At 35.7% G+C, this 22,109-nt stretch overlaps 1 protein-coding gene across 7 annotated transcripts in view; it reads right to left on the bottom strand.

Annotated features, from left to right (window-relative positions):
- LOC127450930 (thyroid hormone receptor alpha-A) overlaps window positions 1-22,109 on the bottom strand; it is a 55,321-nt gene that overhangs the window by 11,612 nt on the left and 21,600 nt on the right. For 2 of the 7 annotated variants that reach the window (XM_051715424.1, XM_051715429.1), the window contains exons 2-6: window positions 19,034-19,253; window positions 4,684-4,745; window positions 4,328-4,449; window positions 4,100-4,247; window positions 676-881 (exon numbers count right to left, since the gene is read on the bottom strand). In XM_051715424.1, coding sequence (XP_051571384.1) covers window positions 676-881; window positions 4,100-4,247; window positions 4,328-4,449; window positions 4,684-4,745; window positions 19,034-19,083 — 588 coding nt within the window. In that variant the 5' untranslated portion in view covers window positions 19,084-19,253. Of the gene's footprint in view, window positions 1-675; window positions 882-4,099; window positions 4,248-4,327; window positions 4,450-4,683; window positions 4,746-8,749; window positions 8,824-19,023; window positions 19,254-20,554; window positions 20,789-22,109 lie in introns of those variants that run through there. The other 5 variants (XM_051715427.1, XM_051715432.1, XM_051715426.1 and 2 more) reach the window with 4 other exon arrangements.

The raw sequence follows: 22,109 nt of genomic DNA, 5'->3' as shown, positions 1-22,109 counted from the left end.
TGGATGGTATTAATGAAATGTAACAAAAATTCATCTATCCATCCATCCATTGCTCCATCCATCCATCCATCCAATCCCGTTCCATCCATTCTCAAACTGATTTATCTTGAATCATTCGTCCAGCATGTTTTGTGTGAGCATGCTGTTATTTGAATATAAATTGAGTATTAGGTCATTGCCTTGTGAAAATAATGTCATCAATGCTCTTTGGTCAACATAATCAATGCTCCTAGCAACCCACTCTGCCTAACACTTCATATGGTTGCTAGGCAACATGTGTTTTGACCCCTGACATTCAAACACAATTGTCACGATGAAGGAATTATGCACAGCTTGATGACGTGATACTTGTTGCTGAGGCAACTGGGATGATTCTCAAAAGAACAGCTGACAGAGGGATGAGAGCTGGATTTTATCTTATTTTTTTATCTAGCCACTACACTGAGAGAAAATCCAACCATCTGTACAATCAGGGCTCAACAGTAACGATGGTCCGAGGCCCTGGGCCAGTGTGAAAGGGTTTCGGGTTAGTTGATGTAAATGTATAATTGTTTTGTGGTGGGGCCAGTGGAAATTAATCAGTAAATGGACATTTTGATTTAAATACATTCTAATTGCACATGCTTTGAAAAGTGCTGAAGATCACAGGCATACAGACACGAGCAGGCCTCTTACTAGGAACTTGCGTTTCTGTTTCCAGTGAGGTCCCTGTGCATTAGTATGGCGATGAGCCTCAGTCACCATTCGAATCAGCTCCCACTCTGAGACGGTGGGCTCGGGTCGATTGTGCAGTGTCTTCACCATCTCCTCCTTCTTCCTCTTCTCTCTGTTTTCCTCGATCAGACGCCTCTTGGCCACCCGTTTTGAATCATCCAGCACCACTGCCAGAGATATGAATCACTCACTCAATCACTCGACTTAATATTCTCAGTACACATAAGAAAATGACAGACAAGATTATGCAATGTTATTTTGCATTAGATGATTATAGCAGGCTTTTTTAATGGCCACAAACACAAACAAACAAAACAAAACAAAACAAAAACAAAAATAAATAAAACCGCAAAACAAAGAGATACAAATATTTTCATATTCACATTGTACCTGTTCACTGTGTACCTGTTTTTGTGTGACTATTCATCTTCATTATTTTTTGCAGCCCAATCAATTTGAATATTGTATTACTGTAATATTTTTATATTATATTGATTATTAATCATTATCAATATTAATATATTTCTGTACTAAAATCTTCACTGGCATGTGGCATTGCTACAGTATGCGGTCCAGACAGAGTTCTAAACTGACAAGCTTTTGTTTGGGTGGGCAACTGCATGTTTCTGTGTGTAGCTTCACAACAGCTGTATAATGTGCTCCGCATTTTACTACTACTATACTACTTACTACTTACTATTTTAATATGTGAGGTTCACTTATAATATAAGTAAAAACATTTGCACACTAAACAGTTATATATTTCTAAAACATGATCATTTTCCACCCTCATTCTGACCCTCTGTCAGAAACACTCTTTGTGCTGCTTCTCCTTTAAGAATTGACAGTAAACGCCCACTGTTATGATTGGCTCTCTGTCCTTCACTGACCTGCTCTCTACTTGCCATCTGACTGCTCACTACTACTGGGCGGGCTATGGAGGTGACAAGGTAAAGTAGGCTTTGATGTGTTTGACAAATGAATACCACAGTGTGACATCACAATGTGGAGAAAGTAGAGAACGAGTCATTTTGGCAGCTTGTTTTCAACAAATGCTCTTTTCGCAGTGAGAAGTAAGTTTAGAGTTCTGAAACTTACAGTATGTTTTTAAAGTACAATGACCTCTCATATGTTACAGGGTTTCTGCAGGATTTATGAAGCTAAATGTAAGACTTTTTAAGACCTTTTTAAGACCAACTAAAGGGAAATTTAATGTCATTGCATCGTTCTCTAAAAGTAAATGCCTCGGGAGCACAAGCACAGTCATATACAGTAATAACACTTCAAAGTTTAAAAACACAACTTAACACAATACAGCTTAACAACTTAAGTAACATAAGGCTTGAATACCTCTGCCCCTAACTACCAGAATGTGGAAATACATTTTACCTTCTGATCAGACCCATTGTATCAGCTATATTCCTCTACAACACTGCTGTTTCACTTGAATAGTGTTTAAACAACACCCAAAAATATACCTCAAAGGTCTGGGGAAAAAATAAGTGATCACCACCAAACATGTAAAAACAAGATTCTATTTAAATACATTTTTGGTCATTAAATCTAGAAGCTTAACAAAAGGAGCGTAGATGATTGTCTTTTCTTTCTTTATAAGAACCTCCCTATGATTCTGCAATCTAGATCCTTTGTCTTGGATTAGCCAGTAATTTATACATTTACAGAAATGTACACGCTGTGCCACTCAGTTGAAATGACTCAAGAATGGCAAAGAGAAATGCCAAGGCTGGATTTAGCACACAAGTGTGGATTATCTTTTGAACTATAGGTGGTGTCGCCTCCAAACTGCTCATGTATGTTCAGGACATGATGTCAATGATGCATACCAAATTTCTTATAAATCTGACAATGTATTCAAAAGATATTTAACTTTTTGATCAAAATCAATTTGCCAGAGGGGCAGTATGGCTGATATGGGAAACATTATATGGGACATACGGTTCAAAAGGTATGGGCAAAAATAGCCATTTTTCAAATTTTTTGACCCATAGATGATTCTGTCACCAAACTTTGCATGTACCCTCAGATCATGGTCCTGGTGAAGCATACCAAGTTTCATTCCAATACGACAAACTGTTGCTGAAATACAGCATCACTTCCTGTTTTCTGTCGACCTTGTTAAATTTGTGTTACATAACTTTTCAACAAGATCAAAAATCTAAATTCTGTATTGTTTATTCTGTGTAGATCAGTCTGGAGATGAATTTTAGCCAATGTTTATGCAAATCAGGCAAACTCTGGAGGAATAGTAGGGAATAAACAATAAGCGTCATATTCCAATTCATGACATCCACTGTAATGGGCAGAGTTTTAATTTAAGCAGTCCATTTGTATCATCAGGAGGAGCATAATTACATGAAAAAAAATTTTTTTTGTTTCAAGGACAAATTATTTAAAAGATACGCAAAAGAAAAGTGCATTTTTTAACTGGTGGTGGTGCTATAGAGTTTGTCCTAGAGACCACAAATTTGGTATGGGGGCTGTTCGTGCCTAGAAATTATTCTTCACTATAAAATGACTTAAACACAGCGTGCAACCAATCCCTCATTTAACATTTAATAGCATGAGCTTATGAATTCAATACTAGTTGCTCCGACTTAAGACCTTTTTAAGGCCTTAATTTGAAAGGGCAATTTAAGACTTTTTAAGACTTTTTTTCAGACCTGCATAAACCATGTGTTAAAAGATCAAGGAGAATTTGATTCCTAATGTCATGACCCCTTTAACATCTCCTCCTCTGTCCACAAATACCCATATAATTACACAAATATTAGGAATTATGCAAAAGTGATATTAAAGTGAATCTGGAGCACTTTAAATATAGCACGCTCAGAGCACATAAACAAATGTAACTGAACCGAACGCACATCTGTTACTCTGAGCACGAGATGGAGTTGTGGAGCACAGAACCACTCTGAAAAAACTGTAATAATGCACTAACACAATACAGACAAAAGACAGCGGCGCACATAATCTTTGAAGTCAGCAGCGCGGGCAGACTATTTATTTATTTATTTAAATCACAGCCTTTTGCATAAGGTCAGATCACAATTTCGATTTTATTTCCATTAATTGTGCAGCCCTACAGCAGATATACATAAACGATATGAATTCAGAATGAGAATGTCCCTTCCCCTGCAACCAACAAGCAAGTAGCAATTCATGGTTCATGGTTGTAATGCAACTAAATCCTATTGGCTATTTAGAAAAACCAGACAAGACCTACAATATGTCCCACCTAAACTTCCAGTTTCAATAAGCAAGTCAAGCAATTTCACTGGGTCTTTAATGACTGTTATTAAAATGATTTAGATTTTTTTTTTTTTTTGTACAGTTTATGTGAATGTGTGTGTATGTGAACACTCACAGTCCATGGCCATGCCCACCGAGATGCACTTCTTGAAGCGGCACAGCTGGCACTGGTTGCGGGTGATTTTGTCAATGATGCAGCAGCCATCATACTTACAGGAATAGGATGGGTGAAGATTCTTCTGTATAGTTCTCCTGAAGAAACCCTGAGAAAAGAAAGGAGAACATGAATGAATATGTACAGATTTATATTGTGTTGAGATTGCTCAAGGACTCAGAATCTCACCTTGCAGCCCTCACATGTGATGCAGCGGTAATGGTATCCTGTGGCCTTGTCCCCGCATACCACACATGGCTCATCTTTGTCCAGGTAGCTGGGAACATAACCTGGAACAGAGATGCCCTTCACTAGAAGAGAAGGAAAATGGACTGTAATAGCAGAACACACACACATGCACACACAAGCTGGACCACTTCTACCTCCCAGAGATCTCTACAACCCTGATTGCCAGTAGAATGTATGACTGCTATAAGATAGAGGAGTCTCTATCATTGCATTTAAATTAGGTACATACATTCATAAACACACAATCCATCATAAGCCCAAAATGTTTGGGTTGCCACTAGATGCAAAATCCTTACCAGACGTGCTCTTCATAGAGCATTGACTGTTCTTTCGTTTTCTCTTCACTCCGTTTGGCCACCTGAAGAAAAAGACAGAGATGGGGGAGGGGAAGAGAAAGTCAAATTTTACCAAGCTAAAGAAAATCCAAAATTTGTAAAATGCTGTAGATTGCTATATAATTTTCAGTATATTCATTATTACTGAACTGTTTTACAGTATACTGTACTTATTAATTATTATTTCGTTTATTTAAAAACAATGTCCAACAGTGTATGTACTTGCAATCACAGGAGATTTATTTCATTCTCTGTAATTTCTTTTCTGAAAGTCATGAAAATTCCCACCACAGTGTCATTTCCACCACACCTCAAATTCTGTATTCTGTGATGTGAATTGTATTTTAAACTTTTTTTGAAATGACATTCCCAACTCTTTTGTCTTGCTAAGGTTAATTTCATAGCTAACATTTTATGTATCATAAAAATACACACAATTCAATAATATTTTCACGTTTTGCATAATTTGGCAAAATTTACAGCTTTATTGGAAATTATAATAAACAATATTCTAATCACAAGTGATATTTATATTGACTTTCCTTGACTCTCATAGTTCATCTCAAGCCAATCTGACTGACACTTTTGACAACTTGATAAACAACTACACTAACTTATGGAAAAACTTTATTATGGGAAAATTTGTTTGGTGTGGTGGTGGAAATGATGCCACAACAGTTGGAAAGTCATAGTTTTTGAAAAATTTATAGAAATGTTTTTCACACAATAAATATTGAAATGGTTTATGTTTATTACACTCTTTAATACTGTAAAGCCTGACATATGAAAGAATTGTCAGAAAATTCTATTTTTTATATATTAAACTGTTTTTAGTGTCATTAGACAAAATATAAAAAAAAATTGTCAAAAAAAAAAAAAAAGTGCAATTTTTTTTCATTTTTTTAAAAAAAGAATAAAATGTATATATCATATTTGATACATTAGGCTTTAAAGTTCATTATCACCCTGAGGCCCAGCAATTCATTTTTGTGTAGGACATTTGTTATTTAAGTTTCTCTTAGCCCATACATGCTACAGTGGTAAATCTTGGGGTATTATCAAAGGACTCCCTGGGCTTTTCAGAGATACCAAATTTTTGAGAGTTTGGCCATGTCAAGTTCCTCTTCTTGGTCTATAAATATGAATTGAAATGCATCACCGTTCAGTTCAGCACATCAAATTCAATATGAATCAAAAATAAAATTTTTCAATAAACAATTTTTATCATAGGTATTTTATGCACCAAACATTTTTATTTTATTTTTGACATTTAAAAAAGGGAAATTGTAAAACTTTTTTCCCCAGGTCTCTTATGGTACTTATGGTAAGATGACATCATCATAGCTTATAATGTAAAATTATTAGATCTTTATAATGACAGAGCAGGCTGCATATATGAAAACACACAGACATAGTAGTTCACACTTTAAATCTTATAAAAAGTATATGTCAGAATTTTCAAAGCTCAGTGATTTTTTTGTATTATTATTATTTTATAAAGTGGGCATGAATGGAATGTAATGGTGATTAAGAGATATACCTCAAAAGCATATTGTATCATATTTGATACATGTAATTTCAACATGCTTTTTCAATAAAATATAAACATTTTTAACCAAGCATAAGTTGCTTGTATTCAGCAAATACTCATTTTAAAATATCAGTAACAATATAATAATTACTGTCACTTTTACTTTATTGAAATAAGCTGTCATTTATCCCAACATAAGAGTCTTTTTTTGCGGATGTCCGTCGCCATTTTAAATAGATGGATATAAACATTGAAACCACTTTTTCACAAATAACCTCTAGATGGAGCCATAAACGTGAAACTTACATACCATCCTTTTTTTTTTTTTTTTTTTTTTTTTTGCTTTTCAGCTTGAAAAGAGAGTGAGACAGGAGCCGTCATACATTGTGTATCATATTTGATACACACGGCGTTACAGGGTTAAACAGTAAAATTAATGTTGACTGTTTTCACATTTCTGGGTTTGGAAAATGGAAGTAAACTATACAAGCTACAGCAAATATTACTTTTGCATTCCCAACAGCTAGAAAGAAAAAGAAAAATCCACTATTACAGTACTTTTCCATGCCTTTCTAAATTAGAGAAATAAAATAGACAACTTCATGGCAGTCAGTAGAGAGAAAGATGCCAAAGATGCTCAGCAGCTGTATTTGAAACCCTGTCGCAGCAGTGGTGACCTTTTTTTTTTTTTCATTAATTCCAGGGTAATATAAAAAAAGTACACTTAATTTTTTTTAGATAATCATAATTTTAAGATTTATGCATTTCAATTTCATAACAAAATTTCATCTATTGAGCAATCTTTAATAAAATACATAAATATATTTAAGTAATTTATTTATCTTTGATAAACTTTACACAATTCAATGTGATGGAATTTTGTTATGAAACTGAAACGTGTAAATCTTAAAAATAGGCTATCTATCTATCTATCTATCTATCTATCTATCTATATATATATATATATATATATATATATATATATATATATATATATATATATATATATATATATATATATATATATATATATATATAATTTGTATAGTGAAATAAATGCACTTGAAATATTTTAAAAAATTGAAATAAAAATTCTCTCATCATTTGTTACCCTGATACCATCCTAGATGTGTATGGCTTTATTTCTTCTGCTGAACACAAATGAAGATTTTTAGAAAAATATCTCATCTCTGTAGGTCCATTTAATGCAATTAAATGGTGGCCAGAACTTTAAAGCTCCAAAAAGCACATAAAAGCAGAATAAAAGTAATCAGTACGACTCCAATGGTATAATCCATGTCTTCTGAAATGATATGATAGGTCCAGGTGATAAACAGATCAATATTTAAGTTATTTTTTTACTATAAATTCTCCTCCCTGCCGAAGAGCATTATGCACAAAGAATACAAATCACCAAAAAGAATGTGAAAGTGAAAATAGAGATTTATTGTAAAGAGCATTTCAATATTTATCTGTTTCTCACACACACCTATCATATCGATTTTGAAGACATAGATTTAAAAACTGGAGTCGTATGGATAACTTTTATGCTGATTTTATATGTTTTTTGGACCTTCAAAGTTTTGGTCACCATTCACTTGCACTGTATGGACCTGCAGAGCTGAAATATTCTTCTAAAAATCTTTTTTGTGTTCTGCAAAAGAAAGGAAGTCATACACATCTGGGATGGCAGGAGGGTAGGCAAATGATGAGAATTTTCATTTTTGTGTGAACTACCCCTTTAATGTGAAAAGGTGTCATCAAAGTCTGTGAAAAGGGTCCATTACCATCGGACTTAGCCATTGATTTAGAAAATCTCCTCTCTCCAAAATCTCTCTTACTCTTTAACCCCTCAAATATACTTTTCAAATATATACATATTTCACCATGTGGTGGCACTGTTTTAAAATAATTTTCACTGCATTTTTCACCTCGGCTGACTGCCATAATGTGTCTATCAACAGAGAGTTGCATCACCTTCTAAAACCGAAAGAAAAGCCAATAGATCAAACCACAAATCAGCCACAAAAATTATAAAAGTTCTCATGTGTTCAGCTCATGTGTCTGCCTTCATGACTGCAATAACACAATAAAACACACAAGCAACTCTTTCATGTAAAGTATCCCAGTGTGTAGTTAATAACAACAAATGTCTCTGTTTGTGTGTGGAGGTTATGAACTCCCTGGCAATGTACTGCAAGGTAAACCCTGACACACCCCCCTTAAACGTGCACACAGTCTAGTTCAACTGAGGCAATACTTGTGTATATGGAGCTTAACACACCGACACACAGTATCCAAACCCTTATAAACATTCAATCTTAATAATACTATTCTATATGAAGATATAATGATTCAGCTAGTGTTACATCATAACAACATGCAATGTCGTGGATAACATAAATTCCTCTGAAACTGAAAACACAATTGAGCAAACACTAACATAGCAATTAGGGTGGAAGGGAGAGAGTAAGAAAGAAAATGAAATATTCTAACCTGTTGGCATAATGGGGTTGTAAAATGTGCATGATCTCTGTCGCCCTCCTCTTGCCAAGCTGTCAGCAATCTATCTGCAGTAACAGGGACTCTGAGCTGGTAGGATTCAACTTCTCTCCCCCACCCCCTCCCTCTACACACACATACACATACACACACACACACACACACTTGCATCACATCCCTCCTCCTGCCACTGCTCCAGTGCATCAGAGAGCTCTGTTCCTGTGAGCCCCATCTCTCCCACATCCAGAACCCTCTGCTCTCATCTTCCTCATCACTCTACTGTGTTTTTATCTGATCAAATCGTACTTAATGAAGCAAAGGTCCCTCCTTTGCAGTCAAAATCACCTGCTACAATTCTGTCATCTAGACACACTCCAGATAGTAACATTCAGCTTTTGCAGAGTTTATAGCATATTAATACCTACATGCATAAATCATCAACAGAACTGTGTTAGAGCGGAACGCACAACATGCACATGTTCAGTGCATCAATTCAATGCACAACATCAATGGAGTTCTAAACATGAGGGTACAGTATATAAACAAATGTTTACTAAACTATTCCAGCATCAGTCCACCTCTATTTCTATTCACTTTTATTAATTATAAAGTATTATATAATCTTCATTAAAGTAGTCATGGAAGGAATTTAGAGCTTGAATCAATTTTGAAACAAATTTGACTCAATGAAACACTGATGATGTAAATCATCAACGTAAATCATTCTGTTTATTTCCATGTTTAAATTCGATTTTTAATCTTGACTCGAGTCCACAGTGTAAAAAAAATGTTTTGTCAAGTAGCCTAAAACTTGTGCTAGTTTGTGCTACTAGTTTTATGTCAGAAATTGTATTTAATCTGACTAAATCAAGCAAACAAAAAAGCTTTCTCCAAAAAAAGTCATTTTCATGGGATAAATCAAATAGGAATAGATGCTTGAGATAACAATTGCAGGTTATCAATTTATCAGTGCATGCCAGCCTGTCATTAAACTAAATATTTACAAAATACTATGAAATTCTCAAATTCCTGCTCAATTTTTTTACTCAGATTGTTATGCTTTTATCATTTGCAATGAAAACTATTAAATTCAAACCATTTTCACAAGTGGATTTACATAAATTTGACCAGATAACAAATACACCATTTTTATTAACAGATTTGCTGCAATTGTTTGGGCACGAACAAGTTAAAAATGTCAGACTTTATCTACTGACACGTGAGCTGCTGAACATCAAAGCAAAGTCCACGAGAGGATGTCACGGTTCCACTTCCTGCTTTTAATTCCTGCAAATGCTTTCGAGGAGAACAGATGGAGAGATGGGCTGAGGTGTGGAGAGATGAGCATGCTTGGAGTGAATAAGCATTTCAGTGAAGCCTTCTGCTTATCAAATTATAGCAGCGTAATTAAATGGCGGTCGAGGCGAAGCAGGGCTTGGGAAAATTCTGCCTTACAGCGAACCGTCTGAAGCTTCTCTAGCTGCATAATAATACCAGAACTGACCCACAGGGGCCTAAAACTGTGTGTGTGTGAGAGTGTGTGTGGTTGTGTTGACGCGGTAACTCAAAGTCTGGGGGGAGGGCACGACCATGAGGCAGCTCACAGAGAGACACGTGCTTCTGCGCTCCAAATACACACACACACACACACTCTCTCTCTCTCTCTGCCTCAGTGACATGCTGCTCACAGACAATCTACAGACTTTTGTCATGAGTCAGTGTCCTGAATTGTCCCTTGTTATACAGTGGCCCCATCTGGCCATCTCTATCTTTCTCTCTCTCTTAGGCACTCTAATCTCACTCTCTATTTGTCCTTTTCTCATCTAATCGTATGCGTGTACTGTTGACAGCTTCCTCTTAAACACATCACACACTTGGACAAATCATCAGGAATTCTGGATTACAATCACATTTGCTTTGGTAATGTTAAAGACTGAGAATCTGCATAATGTTCTGAAAAGCTTCCAGAATATCTGTGAAGTAATGACTCCATATATCCATGCAAACCAGTGGTTTTCAACTGTTTTCACTTCAGGACCAAATTTTACACTGGACATCATGTGAAAAAACAACAAAGGATCAAAGAATGTTATCGTACAAACATAAACAAAAATGCCCGTAAAGCTGCACTACTTAAGCTTTTTTTGGGTTACAATTAACAAAAGTTAATTACTGAGTTAGTACATAAAAAAACTATGTTCAAAACCCTGTCCTTATCTTACCCCGATTCACTACGGTAAGCCTAAAATAATGATTTTTATTTAGAGTTGTCGGGTCAGATTTGGCATGAAATCACAGGTGTACGTCATTTGTCCTTGCATGTTTACGTCCATGGCCGTAACTAGCTGTGAGGTCACATTAAAAAATAACTTTTAGAGATATATTTACAACTGAATTAAAAATCAGCGGTCGAAAACTTCTCCTTTGAGTGTCTGCATGTATAATTCAGTTTAGACAGTGGGCTAAAATGTTTTGTGTCCACTGTGAGTTTAGAGTTGTGAATTGTGAAAACCCAATACTTTTCATTTTCGGCACTTAAACTGACAATAATCAAAAAGCTGCATGTAAACAGCAGGCAGATTATTGCTGGCAGCATACCGTGTTCAGCAAAAAAAAAAAAAAGCAATGATCATCATTATCTGTAAGTAACGTTCCCAAAATGGTAGCACACTACTAGGGATGTGCACATAGGGGTGACAGCTCTTTTGCCCTCCTGTGCAACTGTGGTGCATCGTGCCCCTCTGGAGAAAGCTTTGCAGACTCTTTTTATCCACACTGTCAAAGCGATTTATATACAGTATGATGAATAGTACAACACGGTCTGCGGGATTTTATATACTGTATATATAGTATACAGTTGATTTATATAAACGTGCTCTAAACGGCTGTTTTGCAGTGCAGCGAATCATGTGCAATGGTGGAGAGGGGCCCTAAGTGGGTCCAAATGCATCATAAATGCATATTAATTTTATGATAATGCTTAAACGGGCCCAAATGCATTAAAAACAGGGAATAGTTTATAAGGTAAACCATCAGATCGCAGAGCAAACGTAAGTCTCTAAAAACTAAACCTTTTCATTTTGATGTTATTTAAACTGAAATGTAGGTTTTCCAAATACAACAATTGCTGCACAGCTAATTCATAACATTATAATATAAATGATAAAGAATTATAAAAATAAAGTAAGCCCTTGAACTGTTGCTGAACTGAATATACACTGGCGGCCAAAAGTTTTGAATAATGTACAGATTTTGCTCTTATGGAAAGAAATTGGTACTTTTATTCATCAAAGTGGCATTCAACTGATCACAATGTATAGTCAGGATATTAATAACATGAAAAATTACTATTACAATTTGAAAAAATTTTTCAGAACTTCTTAAACTACTTCAAAGAGTTCTCATCAAAAAATCCTCCACGTGCAGCAATGACAGCTTTGCAGATCCTTGGCATTCTAGCTGTCAGTTTGTCCAGATACTCAGGTGACATTTCACCCCACGCTTCCTGTATCACTTGCCATAGATGTGGCTGTCTTTTCGGGCACTTCTCACGCACCTTACAGTCTAGCTGATCCCACAAAAGCTCAATGGGGTTAAGATCCATAACACTCTTTTCCAATTATCTGTTGTCCAATGTCTGTGTTTCTTTGCCCACTCTAACCTTTTCTTTTTGTTTTTCTGTTTCAAAAGTGTCTTTTTCTTTGCAATTCTTCCCATAAGGTCTGCACCCCTGAGTCTTCTCTTTACTGTTGTACATGAAACTGGTGTTGAGCGGGTAGAATTCAATGAAGCTGTCAGATGACATTCCTCAAAACAATGATTGACTGACGAGTTTCTAGAGAAAGCTGTTTCTTTTTTGCCATTTTTGACCTAATATTGACCTTAAGACATGCCACTCTATTGCATACTGTGGCAAACACAAAGACAATGTTAACTTCATTTAACGAACCAAATATCTTTCAACTGTGTTTGATATAATGGCAAGTGATTTTCTAGTACCAAATTAGCAATTTAGCATGATTACTCAAGGATAAGGTGTTGGAGTGATGGCAGCTGGAAATGGGACCTGTCTAGATTTGATCAAAATTACTTTTTTCAAATAGTGATGGTGCTGTTTTTTCACATCAGTAATGTCCTGACTATACTTTGTGATCAGTGGAATGCCACTTTGGTGAATTAAAGTACCAGTTTCCTTCCGAAACAGCAAAATCTGTACATTATTCCAAACTTTTGGCCGCCAGTGTATGTAGCAAGCAATCTACTACAATTCACTTTGTATTACTGTATGTACGGAAAGTCTATAAGGAAAGTCTATGTCAGTCAAGTAAATATAAATAACAGTGGAGGTAACTGTGGAATTTATTTGCATAATGTTAAATAATGCCAGGTCTGCACATCACAATATTGAATATGTTCAAATTGTGTGTTGCATACTGTAAAAAATTTAAAAGAGAGAGAAAGAGAAAGAGCAGAGAGAGGCTGCTAAAGGGAGAGTTTGCAAAGCTGGATTCAAAGCACGAGAAAGCAAGCAGTTGAATCCTGAATCATGATGAAAATATATAGCAAAAGATCCTTCACACTGTGTCTTCAGTGAAGTATTTTTTTCCTCATATTAATTTGACATAGAAGGAAGTATTATATAACTTTGTGTTTCAAAGTAAAGCATATTTTAAGTAAAACAAATATAAATTTTAGTATTCAGAATACTAAAATTAAAAGTGCAGATATATACATTATTCTACATGTGTTATATATTTAGCATAACAATATATCCAGTATATTGACAATACTATTGCATATAAAAATAAGTGAAAAGTCTAATTCTTCTATTCAAGATGGGGCACAACCACAAGGCTCGAGGTCAGAGAGTGAGGGAGAGTCTTCTGAGCAGGAGTCAGGTACTGGTGAGAGGATTTTAGTAACTTACTGAAAAGGGACACCACCCCGGAACTCACTGATTTTTAAACCCTGTTTACGTCATGTTCGTAAGCTCAGAAAGGTCCGGCTGTGTCCCGACTTGCATGAGCAGTAGCGTGAAATCCTTCTTCTAATGGATGTTTAACTGTTTTTAACAGTATAGCAAAGCTTTTTTACCTGCTGTAATGCTTGGATTTGTTTTCTGGTAGGGTTGTTGAAGCTTATATTGTTTGTCATGCTTTAATCGAACAGTTGTCATGTGTACCGATCGCGATGTGTTTATAAGTTTCATTTTTCCGGCGAAATTACTGTAACATATTGAGTTATATTCCTGACTTCTGAGTATTTTATAACATTGGTGCAGTTTTGAGATTCCCAAAGTGTGTGTGCCGCTATTTACTTTTTTTTTACCCCAGTCACAGAAATGCGTAAATCATTGTCACTTTCCATTGTCCTTTTAGCAGAAAAAAAAAATAAAAAAAAAATAAAATAAAATATATATATATTATATCCTTGTTTTGCATTTGGCTTTATAGTTTTATTGTGTGCAGTGTATAGACGTACTATTGTAGTATTATGGTTTAACTTGCATTGCCCACTGAGGCTGTAGAATGTATTATAAAAATGTTGCATCTTGAATTGAACTCATATCAGTAATTTCTCAAGTTTCACCTCTTATCTTGATATGTGTAGTACAATACAAACATTAATGTGTATTGTGCAGTGGATAAAACACTTGAATAATCATTTAAAATACAATTAAGAGAGTTGTTTATCTTCCTCAAATTAAGTCATTTATCAATTCTAAATGTTTACACGAATAACATAATATCAACATGAAAATATCCTTATCGGCTCATGACTCCTGCTCTGCAGGTAAATATCTCCGAGTCCTCAAACCGTAAGATTAATCCGCGCAGAAGAGCAGAGCCAAATCACAAATCATGTAAAATGTAAGTACGTAATTTGCATTTTTATGCTTTAACAGCTAGAGGGCCAAAAGATACATACTGTAACTTTAAAATCAAAGATTTAAAGGTGCAATATGTAATATATTTACTGTGCTAAAGCATAAAATTATCACAATATGTTATCAGAGATTTAGGAAATATGCTAAATTGAAATACTGGCTACAGCCAATTTATTCTACTTTGAAATGTCCGTTCGGGGCCTGAATTTCTGTTTGTGTTTTGGCCTGTGTGAACCTGTCCACTGCCCATTTCCCAATAGTATTTCGACACCCCGGGTTGCCAGATTTGAAACAAGTTAGCGGGCAAACACAGCGCGTTGCAGCCATGGAAGCCAGCAATAGGCCTACATCTAGCTAACATTGACAGACTTATAACAAACTCCACATGAGCTGGTTTATAATTTGCAAACAATAAAAACATTGCAAATGTATACATTAGCTGATCAACTGACATTGCCATTGTCAGTTTGCTCGTTCCTGTTGCGTGTCCTCAACCTGGCAACCAGCGTGAGCTTCGAGTCTGGGGAGGGGGGGTGGGGAGACAACTCTCTCCAATATTTTGAATTTGGACTGCAGTACCCATTTTAAATGCTTTATGTTAATGCATATTGCTCCTTTAAACGTATTAATAATAATATGAACTCATTTGCCTATTTATTACACTGCTCTCTGGATTACTCGATTCTGATTGGTCAGTTTCACCATCTAGCGGTCCGATATGTCAATATTTCATGTGCTTTTATTTATTTATTTGGCAATTAGTATTTTAATGAGTTGGATAATGAGCAGTCAGACAGTCATTAATTAAAAAATAAACACCAACAAAACTCTGAAACTGGAGGTGCAACTCAGCTGCTCAGCGATTTATTACTTCTCACATAATTACATAATTTCAGTGCAAATCAATGTTTCATGCCCATTTTTTTATTTATTTGGCAAGAAGTCTTGTAATGGGCTGGATTATGAGAAGTCAGACGGTCATTTTCACAAAATAAACACCAAAAGAACTTCGACGCAAACCGGAGGTGAATTTCAGCTGTTTAGCAATTTATTTCTTCTCACATAATTACATAATTTCAACACAAATCAATCTTTTATGTACATATATTTATTTAGTTGGTTAATAGCAGTGTAATAATCCACTTCGCATTGGGGTCCTGTTCACCCTGTCTGGGTTTATTTTTTCCCTTAATTTTTGTAGGGCTGTCGATCAATGAAAATTGTAATAAAATGAATTACGTTATGCTGATACATTTAATTAATTATTCGCATTAATAATTGCATATATCAATATCTGCTGAAAAAGACCCCCAAAATAATGTAAAATATACTAATCAAAATAATTATAAGTATAATATATACACTGGTGGCCAAACGTTTGGCATAATGTACAGATTTTGCTCTTTCAGAAGGAAATTGGTACTTTATTTCACCAAAGTGGCATTCAACTGATCACAAAGTATAGTCAGGACATTACTGATGTAAAAAACAGCACCATCACTATTAGAAAAAAGTCATTTTTGGTCAAATCTAGACAGGCCCCATTTCTAGCAGCCATCACTCCAACACCTTATCCTTTAGTAATCATGCTAAATTACTAATTTGGTACTAGAAAATCACTTGCCATTATATCAAACACTGCTGAAAGCTATTTGGTTCGTTAAATGAAGCTTAACATTGTCTTTGTGTTTTTGAGTTGCCACAGTATGCAATAGAGTGGCATGTCTTAAGGTCAATATTAGGTCAAAAATGGCAAAAAAGAAACAGCTTTCTCTAGAAACTCGTCAGTCAATCATTGTTTTGAGGAATGAAGGCCATACAATGCTTGAAATTGAAAAAAACTGAAGATTTCATACAAAGATGTACACTACAGTCTTCAAAGATGAAGGACAACTGGCTCTAACAAGGACAGAAAGAGATGTGGAAGGCCCAGATGTACAACTCAACAAGAGGATAAGTACATCAGAGTCTCTAGTTTGAGAAATAGACGCCTCACATGTCCTCAGCTGACAGCTTCATCGAATTCTACCTGCTCAACACCAGTTTCATGTACAACAGTAAAGAGAAGACTCAGGGGTGCAGGCCTTATGGGAAGAATTGCAAAGAAAAAGACACTTTTGAAACAGAAAAACAAAAAGAAAAGGTTAGAGTGGGCAAAGAAACACAGACATTGGATAACAGATAATTGGAAAAGAGTGTTATGGATCTTAACCCCATTGAGCTTTTGTGGGATCAGCTAGACTGTAAGGTGCGTGAAAAGTGCCCGACAAGACAGCCACATCTATGGCAAGTGATACAGGAAGCGTGGGGTGAAATGTCACCTGAGTATCTGGACAAACTGACAGCTAGAATGCCACGGATCTGCAAAGCTGTCATTGCTGCACATGGAGGATTTTTTGATGAGAACTCTTTGAAGTAGTTTAAGATGTTCTGAATATTTTTTTCAAAATGTTATTGTCATTTTTCACGTTATTAATGTCCTGACTATACATTGTGATCAGCTGAATGCCACTATGGTTAATAAATGTACAAATTTCTTTCCATAAAAGCAAAATCTGTACATTATTCCAAACGTTTGGCTGCCAGTATATATTATAAATATAATAAATATAAAAATTCTGAAAATTCAGATCATTACATTACTGTGGCAGACTAGTGATTAGACAATACAAAAAGTGCCTTTAGAAGTCAATAAATTGTTGGTTATTTTTCCATTTCATTGAACATAAGCCTTTCATTGGCCTACAGTCCACAGCAATCAGTTTTGCAATTGAGTCAATACAGGAGGACACGTTGTTGTGTTCCGTCGACGCTATTTTCGGGGGTCCATGTCACTGCATCCCAAACTGGGTGCAGCGTAATCTCTGCTCTATTCACAGCCACGATGTCAAAAGTACCGGAAGTACCAAGTAGCCTACTGATTGAATTCAGTACCCGCGCGCTGTTGAAGTACCGCCGTCTGCTTTCAAACACTCACATGCGTATGTCTGGGCGTGCTTTTTGGAGTGCTCCTGTCTCGTTCTGAACGCAGCTGCACATGTGAACAGTCAAACGTGCTTCTTGGTCAAAATGCCCTTCTTGACGCAATGTTAATGTAAACACAGCCGTTAATGTATTACAAGAGTGTAAGCAGACAGGACAAAAATCTTATATCTCAAAATATCAGATCTGTGCGATGTGTAAATGCAGCCTAATAGACCTGCAGCTATAGGCCTATTGTTAATATTAATCAAACAACACTATTGACAAGAAAATGAGAAAGGCACACTGACTCACTGTCCTCAACTTTAGCAGCTTTAAATGAATTTCAGTGACTGGTCAACCTCTCAATCAAACTCTGACAACATTGAATCAGTATTTATGCATATCTAATAATCAAAGTAAAGAATATGTCAATAATTTAAAGTACTTTTATTTTGCATTAGATTACTTTTTAATGTTTCATAATATCATGTTTTTTTTTATGCTTAATTGCTGCTATTACAAAAAAAATACTGTTCAGCACTGTTTACTCTGTTCTCTATTTTATTACTCTATTTTATTACTGGCTCTTGAATTTTGACTTTAAAAGCTTGAAGCAATGTTTACTACTTGAAGGCTACATTGTTGTTTTAATAAAATGTTTTAATATTTATATGAACAGTAGCATACAGTATACAGTATGCTTATTTATTTGTTTTTCATTGGTTAGGGTGCTGGGGGGGGATGGGCCGGGGGGGGGGGGGGCACCATACACAGGTGCTGCAGTTTACAAAAGTTATTTTACAAAAGAACCACTGTTTTCAGCATTTCTAGCCATAAATGTCACTATTTTAGGATGCTGTGTCAAGTTAAACATAGTTTGAAACTTAAAAAAAAACACATCTCAAGACCCCTGCACTCTGCTGTCGGTTTATTCCCTATACAGCTGGAGTAGCGCTGACTGCCCCCTGCTGACTGTGACTCGGAAAAACAAATTTAATTGCTCTGTTGGTAGAAAAATTCCTTATTATAGAAATTACATGCATAGAGTCCCACAGACACTGGGGGATGCGTCAGGAAGGGCATCTGGCGTAAAACCAGTGCCGGATCATGAGCGGATCACGGATGGTCCGCTGTGGTGACCCCTAACGGGAGCAGCCGAAAGAAGAAGAAGAAGAAGAAGATGGAAATTACATGTGTACAGGGTACATGATTAAATGCATTTATATATATATATATATATATATATATATATAAACACACTGAATTAAAGCATAAAATCGACAGCCTTAATTTTTATTAATATTAACGTTATTCTGGGTATGATTATTTTGTTGAGATTATTTACTGTGATTGAGCTCCACATCTAGAATTACCATTCATTATATAAAAGCTCACACACACATACACACATACGCACAATAACTCACTGTGACTCATCTCCCTCTGGCAGGTTAAGGTCCTGCTCGTTGTGTTCCATTCACCTTAATGCCATTCAGCGTCCAATCACACGAGACTGAGACAAACCCAACCCTCGCTGATGTGCTCAGCATATGCAGTGTCAGTATCAGTCAGCTGCCATTGGTTTATTCATGGTGACATCCCCTGTGTGTTTATCTGGCTCTCGGCCAAACTGGACACCCTTTATACCTGTTTGAGAGACAATAAGAGACATGAATCACACTGATCATCTCTTTGAATTATGTAACATACGGTACATTGTTCAAGAATAAAGAGACAAACAGTAAATTTATCCAACCAAGTCATCTACATGGCACCTCTTCATTGCAAAACTTCTTCCTGCAGTGTTTCCCAACCGTTATTGTCATACGCACCCCCACAGCCCCATTTGTAAAGCTGAAGTTCCCCTTTATAAACACCAAACCAGAAATGTGATCTTTTAAACTCACATTATAACGAATATAATGCAGCAATATCATTTATATTATTAATGTTACTTTTAAAAAAAATCTACATTTTAAACTAGCGCAGTTTAAGTCACATCCACACAAATGTATAAAACTGGCAAATATAACACACATTTCATTTTATTTTCTTTGAAAGCCCTAGCATTTATGTCACCTTTTCTATTTTATTAGTTTAAAGGTGCATTGAGTAATATTTGTGTTTAAATTGTGCTGACACATAGCAGCAAAGTTACTGATGCCATCGAAGAAATGTGCTATTCACAGTAAGCCATGAGAGTATGTAAAAGCATCCAGTTAAAGGGGATTGTCAAGATAAAGCAAATAATCTTTGTCTGGTCATATTATGTCAGCATGGGGCGCTCACCCATCACCACATAAAGCAGCATTTTTCTTTAAAACTGTTATGTCTAGAGGTTTCATCTCATGTGAAGGTGCATCATTGTAAATATATTTAAAATAAATAATATTAATTTGTTTCTGTTTAAAGTTTAGACAGTAATAAAAAAAAAAGCAGAGTGCAACTTAAAAAAATAAAATAAAAAGTTAAATCGAAATCTTTCCAAGTAAGCCCTTCGAACCAGCTAAATTACACCCTGGGGTTCATGTACCACCATTCTTGAGGCTACACCAAACCACATCTCTAAAGCAGCTGTGACTCAGTTTCAACACTTGGTGGTGCACATGCGTGTGAGGTCCTCATCTGTGAACTCTTGCCCCAAGGGCTCAGGCGAGCTACACTCATTCGAAGGAAAAGGGGGCAACTGATAAACATTAATCTCTTACATCTGTGTGTTATTTTCCCATTCCTGCTCTGAAACTGATATGGATTCATTGTACAAGGTCAATAACTTTGCCGTTTCCAAGATAACCACTCAGCCTCTGTCCAATTATAGGAAGGCTGAACTGCCATAAAGGCTGCCATTAGTATTTCATTTTTAAGCGGTCATCACTGCTCATTACATTTTAGGACAAGTTAAAGGGATAGTTCACCCCAAAAGGAAAATTCTCTCATCATTTACTCACCCTCATGCCACCACAGATGTGTGTGAATTTCTTTCTTCTGCTGAACAAAAATAAAGATCTTTAGAAGAATATTTCAGCTCTGTAGGTCCTCACAATTCAAGTGAATGGTGACCAGAACTTTGAATCTCCAAAAATCACATAAGACCATAAGACTCCAGTGGTTAAATCCATGTCTTCAGAAGTGATATGATAGGTGTGGGTGAGAAACAGATACATTTTTAAGTCCTTTTTAACTATAAATCTCCACCTTTGAACTGTCCTGACCAGTATATTGCACTATGCATTAAGAACGCGAATCGCCAAAAACAAAAGAATAAGAATGCGGAAGTTAAAGTGAAAGTGGAGATTATTCTTTGTTCAAGACTATGTTTGTGAAAATGTTATGCTTTCGTTTCCTGCTTTGTCTCTCTCTTTCTACACTGGTAGATATTACTGTTTATCTTTCCCTATGGCTAGAAAACAGAATCAAATAAAATAAATAATCAACTGAATGAATCAGATTAAGATACTGAGCAACGTTGCACTTAAGATTTACCACTCAAAAAAATGCTTAATGATGTTACATGGCTCTGTGGTACCGGGGCTTGACTAAGATCTCAAGGTCAATTCCTAGAGGCATATTCTTTCTGTTAATAAACCAAGTGAAACTGCAACTGCATTCTGTGATTTGATTAAGATGACTTGTACTGTAAAGCATTTTTATTCACGTCATAGCCTCTTCCTCATTCACATCATATTAAATACTGCATGACATCTACCCTGACTAGGGTCCATAGATCATGAATAAAACAATAATTATGAGACAATCACCAAGTTCTGCACTATCGGGTTATGTTCTAAACAGGTGAAATTATCATATGTCATTTATTCAGGTTCAAGTATTGCAAGCAGTATTATTTAACAAGCTATTGTAGTTTCACTTTTCCCATTCAATAGTTTTAGTCAATAGCTTTTACTGTCAATTTCTAATGAAACAATCTGATTCTGTGTATGTTTACACAAGCATTGCAGCAGACTTGATCGAAGCAGCATTTATAACCTTCCCTCAGGAATTATTTTCTTTAAATCCGATCAATGGTACCATACAGCCTCGAACATACACAAACAGGAACTCACTATTATAACAAATCTCTCTATCAGTCTTGTTTAAATAAACTTTTTTTTATTATTTAATTTTATACTTTTTTTTTTTTGCTTTATTTATGGCTTGATTTACCAAATGAGGATGTCCCCAAAATTTCACACACAAACACAAATACATACACACACAATATAGAGCATACTGTACATTTCTATAGAGTGCATGCACACAGTCCATACGACTGCAACACATTTTTGGCAGAGATGGTCTCATGTGTTGCCAAGAATCTGACTGGATTTCAAAACAATATAAGTATTAAAAGCACCACATAATTCTGTACTGAACCCTGGTTGTTTTGGAACACTAAACAATAAAATGCTAATTCAAAGACATGGACAAGGACATTGAATCCCTCCTGCTCAAAAAGCCAGGGATGGAAGAAGAAACTTTCTCCTAAGGGGATGGAGAAGGAGA

The sequence above is a fragment of the Myxocyprinus asiaticus genome, chromosome 13 (genome assembly GCF_019703515.2).
Source record: "Myxocyprinus asiaticus isolate MX2 ecotype Aquarium Trade chromosome 13, UBuf_Myxa_2, whole genome shotgun sequence".
In the NCBI taxonomy this organism is placed as follows: domain Eukaryota; kingdom Metazoa; phylum Chordata; class Actinopteri; order Cypriniformes; family Catostomidae; genus Myxocyprinus; species Myxocyprinus asiaticus.
This window is presented reverse-complemented; position numbering and strand designations above follow the sequence as displayed.